This window comes from Fonticula alba (assembly GCF_000388065.1).
Source record: "Fonticula alba strain ATCC 38817 unplaced genomic scaffold supercont2.9, whole genome shotgun sequence".
NCBI lineage: Eukaryota > Rotosphaerida > Fonticulaceae > Fonticula > Fonticula alba.
Window position 1 is genome coordinate 615,287 of NW_009242979.1, and position 4,602 is coordinate 619,888.

The 4,602-nt window shown below is 72.7% G+C and overlaps 1 protein-coding gene across 2 annotated transcripts; it reads left to right on the top strand.

Annotated features, from left to right (window-relative positions):
• The first annotated feature begins 1,074 nt into the window (after positions 1-1,074).
• On the top strand, positions 1,075-3,310 carry H696_05203. 2 transcript variants are annotated; one of them, XM_009499062.1, is made up of 5 exons: positions 1,075-1,411; positions 1,531-1,873; positions 1,992-2,154; positions 2,274-2,566; positions 2,741-3,310. In XM_009499062.1, exons 1-5 carry the CDS (start codon positions 1,251-1,253, stop codon positions 3,200-3,202), a joined length of 1,422 nt encoding a protein of 473 aa, XP_009497337.1. In that variant the 5' UTR covers positions 1,075-1,250; the 3' UTR covers positions 3,203-3,310. The 2 variants fall into 2 exon arrangements, with proteins under 2 accessions (XP_009497337.1, XP_009497338.1); XM_009499063.1 differs by having other exon boundaries at positions 1,075-1,873.
• Positions 3,311-4,602: the final 1,292 nt, after the last annotated feature.

Sequence of the window (4,602 nt, forward strand, 5' to 3'; positions counted from 1 at the left end):
GCACAGGGGCGTCAGGGACTCGGGCGGGGTGGGGGTGGTCGCATGCGTGCGCGTGCGCGCCGTAAGTCGGGGGCGAGGGGAGGGAACCGGGGGGGGGGGGGGAAAAAGGGGGGTGCGGCGAGGGCGGCCGGGTGCATGGCGACTGGGTCCAGCGGCCAGCCCCCTGCGCGGGCCCGGCTGAAGAGGCTGCCGCGGCGGGCGTGGACGCGTGCTCGGATCGCTCGGTATCGGTGGGATCCTTGGCCACCCCTGCCCCCGGCCGCCGCCGCCTGTTCTTCCCCCCCCCCCTGGCACATGCTCACCGGGAAGGAGGGAGCATGTGGTGTGCCCGCATGCGGGCGCACGCGCCTCGCCCTCCCGCCGCACGCGCGTGCGTGGGGGGTGTCGCGCGGCGGGGGGGACTTTTTTTTTCCGATCAGGAGGGAGTTTGCCGGGGTGCCCGCCGTCCCCCCCCCCCCCCCCCCCCCCGTGCCCTTTCCCAGCCCTCTCCATCCCGGGAGGAGCGAGCCCACTTCGAGCACATGTCGCCCGGCCCCGGGACGAGGTGCCTGGTGTTTGCATGGGCCGGGGGAGGGGAGCGGCGGGCCGGGCCCGGGCCGTGTGGCCGCCAGTGCAGGGACCGGTGCCAGACCCCGAGCGCCTCGAAGGCCGGCCGGTCGCACCCCCCCCCCCCCCCCCCGGTGCCGGGGAACCGGGCGCCGGAGATGCGCCGTGTGCCGCGGCGACCGGGACGCTGGCGCGAGGGCCGGCCGTCCATGCGGGGCAAATCCCAATGATCGGCGTACCGGCCGGGCGGGAGGCGGGGCGAAAATGCGGGATTTGGGCCATCCCCGGGGGCGAATGCCAACGGAGGCGGGAAACACGTTTTCACATGCGCGATGCGCCCACCCCGGTCCCCGGGCAGTCGCTAGATCAGCCCGCCAGCCAGGTGCCTACTGTCCCGGTCTCCTGGGCTGCCCACGGCCGGGAAACTGTCGGGCCCGCCCCCTGGCTGGGGCAGGCCGCCCCGCTGGCATGAGAGCGAGGGAGGGGGGGGGTTGTCCCTCAAGCTGCCCCTCCTCCTCCGGCGGCAGTGCCAGCTCGCGCGGGGGCTGATCTGAGCCCGCTCCGGTTGGCCCGAGGCGGCCCCGCCCCCACTGGAGCCATTCCACTTGCCATCCTTCCCCCACACGACCCTGTCCTCTTGCCAGTTTGACTGTTGGCCCGGCTTGGCTTGGCTTTCGGCCTGCTTGTCGATCCGCACCTGCCCGATGTCCTCCCCGCCGCCTTTCCGGTTTCCCCCTTCACACCGGGGGCCACCGCGCGGCCCCGGGCAGCCGTCGCCCTTCCCGAGCGGCCGGTCGAACTCCACCCCGGCCGACCCGGCCGAGGCTGTCCGCCTGACCAATGACGATGCGCAATTCAGCAAACTGTGCGTCCTTCCTCGGCGACCGAGGGCGCTTGTGCCGGCTTGCCTGTGGCCCTCATGCCGGCCCGGATGCTGACCGTTCGCCATGGCCCTCTCCCCGTGCTCCTGGTCCCTGGCTGAAGGTCCGCCATGCGCTCTGGCTACTTCATTGACGACTACTTGCCCTTTTTCATGCAGCCGCTGTCCGGCGATGCCGGCCCCGAGGCGGTGATCTCGACGGCCGAGGGGTCGGCTCGGATCGACCCCGGGTGCGTCCACTCGCGCCTCACCCGGCCGGCATTTGCCTTGCGGCAGGTGGCCTACCCGGACCGGCGTCCGCCGGTCATCAACCGCGGGACGTACATCCGTGTGAGGCTCTTCGACTGGGCCGTTGAGGCTTTTCTCCGGCAGCCGGGCGTCGGCCCGGGGTCTCTTCAAGTGGTCAGCATCGGCGCCGGCTTTGACACCCGGCCCTTCTACCTGTCGGTATGTGCACGGCCGGTGCCTCGCGCGCCCCCCCCCCCCCCCCCCTGCCCGGGGCTCCTGCCCTTCCTGCCACGCCCCGGCCGTCGGGATCTAACCTGCCCCGCCCGGATGCCCGAAGGCTGGTGCCCGGGAAAACCTCCGCACCTACGTGGAGGTGGACTTCCCGGAGGTGGTCGCGCGCAAGATGGCCGCCATGCAGCAGGCCGACCACTTTGCCCAAACCCAGGGCCTGGACTTGCCCTTTGCCTCGGTCTATGGTCCGCTTCACGCGTCTGCCGCTGGTATGTGTCGATCGCTCGCAGGGCCCCGCGGCCTCTGTGGGCTCGCATCCCCCGCCGATGTGCCTTCCCTCCCCGCCCCGCCCCCTCTGACATGTGATCCTCGTGGCCGGGCGCCACAGATGGCGACCTGCCATTGAGCTTGACTTCCGAGAAGTATGCCCTGGTGGCGGCGGATGCCGCGGACACGGCGGCCCTTGGACGTGCCCTTTTCGACGTGGCACGTCTCGATCGCCACCGGCCGACCCTCTTCCTGTTCGAGTGTGTCATGGTGTACATCCGCCCGGCCGCGGCGGATGGCTTGTTTGCCTGGCTGGTGGCCCCCGACACTGGGTTCAGCTCGGTGGGCATGCTGCTCTTCGAGATGATCGGCGGCGGGGACCACTTTGGCGAGATGATGGTGAAGAATTTGAAGGTGCGCTCCTGGGCTGTCTCCGTGTCCATTGTCCGCCTCCTGGCCCGTGTCTCACGCTCTGTCCTCTCGCTTCTCGAATGCGGGAATACGTCTGCCCGCCCGGCGGCCTGCCCGCACGCGCCATTCACCTCCCCCCGGCACACCTCCACCGTGGCCGCCGTGTCGTGGACACAGTCTCGCAACATTCAACTGCCCGGGCTGCTGGATGACCTTGGGGCACATCGGGCGCGCCTCCAGCGGGCCGGCTTCCTCCAGACCCCGAGCCGTCGGACTGGCTTTGCCGGGTTCAACCTGCACGAGTTGTTCGCACGGGTGGTCTCCCGAGCGGAGCTCCGCCGGTTGAATACCCTCGAGCCATTGGACGAGGTGGAGGAGTGGGCCCTCCTCATGTCGCACTATGTCATGTACTGCGGGTATTCCGAGGCGGAGGCGGCCGGTGCCAAGTCCGCCACGCAGCAGGTCGCCCACCCGTGGGAGGCCTTCCAGCAGCGGTGCTTCGCCCAAGGGTGCCTGGAATCGCGCAGCATCGACCGAGCGGCGGCCGATCCGGCCCTCGGTCCCATTCCGGGCGGGCGTCTCCCGGACGGCGGCCGGACCGGCGGCCGCCTGTCCTTCCGGGCCCCGTCGCCGCCGTGAAGGGGTCCCCGTGTGCGGGGATGGATTTTTGGGCGCGACGCGCGAGCGCGCCCATAACACGCTCCGGCAGGCAATAACACCCGAGCTGCCACCGCACCCCAGGTTCCCCGTCAAGCCCGAGCTGGGGGTGTCCACCAGGGATGGGGGGCGGGGGGGGGAGGCGGGCGGGCGGGCGGGCGGGCGGGCGGGCGGGCGGGCGGGCGGTGGGCCGAAGCAGGGGATACGGGGTGATTGGGGGCGGGCGAGGGCATGGGGCGCTGGCCCGCCCGGCCCGGCCCGGCGGCTAGACCAGAAGCGCGCACACATGTAAACATAGAAGCCGGCCATGGGCTGTGGGGGCGCGGCCGAGGGCGCCCCAAAGGGCATCGGCCCGTGGGGGGCGAGAGAGGCGGGGCATGCCGCGCGGCCTGTCCTCTCCTGGCGCCAGCACAGACACGCGCGCGCGCGCGCGCACGCGCTCGCCCTCACGTCAGGGCAGATGGCCGGTGCTGGGGGGGGTCAGCGCGCCATGACCGCCCGGGGGGAGCCCCTGCGCGGTGGATGGCTGGGGCGCCGCATCGCAGCGGCTCGGGCGCATCGGGGTGGCAGGGCGGTATTTTTTATTTTCTTGGGGCGTCAGCCGAATGGGGACGCCGGGGGCAAGTGTTAGCCCGCCTGCCTGGCAGCTCGCCTGCCGGTGGAAGAACTGGCCCAGCTCGCCCGGGGGGGGGGGGGGCGTGGGCCGGGGGGTGGCCAGGGCTTCCCGGGGCCGACAGAGAGGCAGCACATGATTAGAGCGCCTGCCTCATGGTTTGTCGCAAGAGGGCAGGGGGATTAGGGGAATGAACGCCCGCCCAGCGACAAGATGGCCCGCTGCCGCCCCCCCCCCCCCCCCCCCCCCCCCCCCCCCCCGCCCCGCCCCGCCGGCCGCTCCCCCCCCCCCCCAACCGCCGGCCGCCGAAGCATCTGCCCGTGAGGGGGCCAGCAGGGTGCCGACCGCCTCGGTGGGGGGGGGGGGGCAGGAGGCGGGGAGATGATCCATCGCGCACTGGCCAGCCAGCAGGGGACACCCGGCCCAGTGTGTTTCATCTGCCCCGGCGGATTGGATCTTTCCAGAGACGGGAGGGCGCGGCGTCCCGTCGTGAGGGGCCACTGGCTGGGGTCGGCGCCTGGGGGCGCTGGCCGGGCCTTCGAGCCCTGCTGGGCGGCCGGCTGCCGCATCGAGGAGAGCCCGCCGCCACGGCGGCGGTGCGCCCACCCGGCACCCTCAGCCGCCACTCGCCCCCGCTCCCCCCTCCCCCCCTCCGGCCCGGGGGTGGCGGGGTTGATCGGTTGGCGTGCTGGGGGGCCTTCCCGCCGCGGCCGAGTGACATCCGCCGCCCCCTCCTGCCTTCCTCCTGCTTTTCAATCGCCCCGCCCTC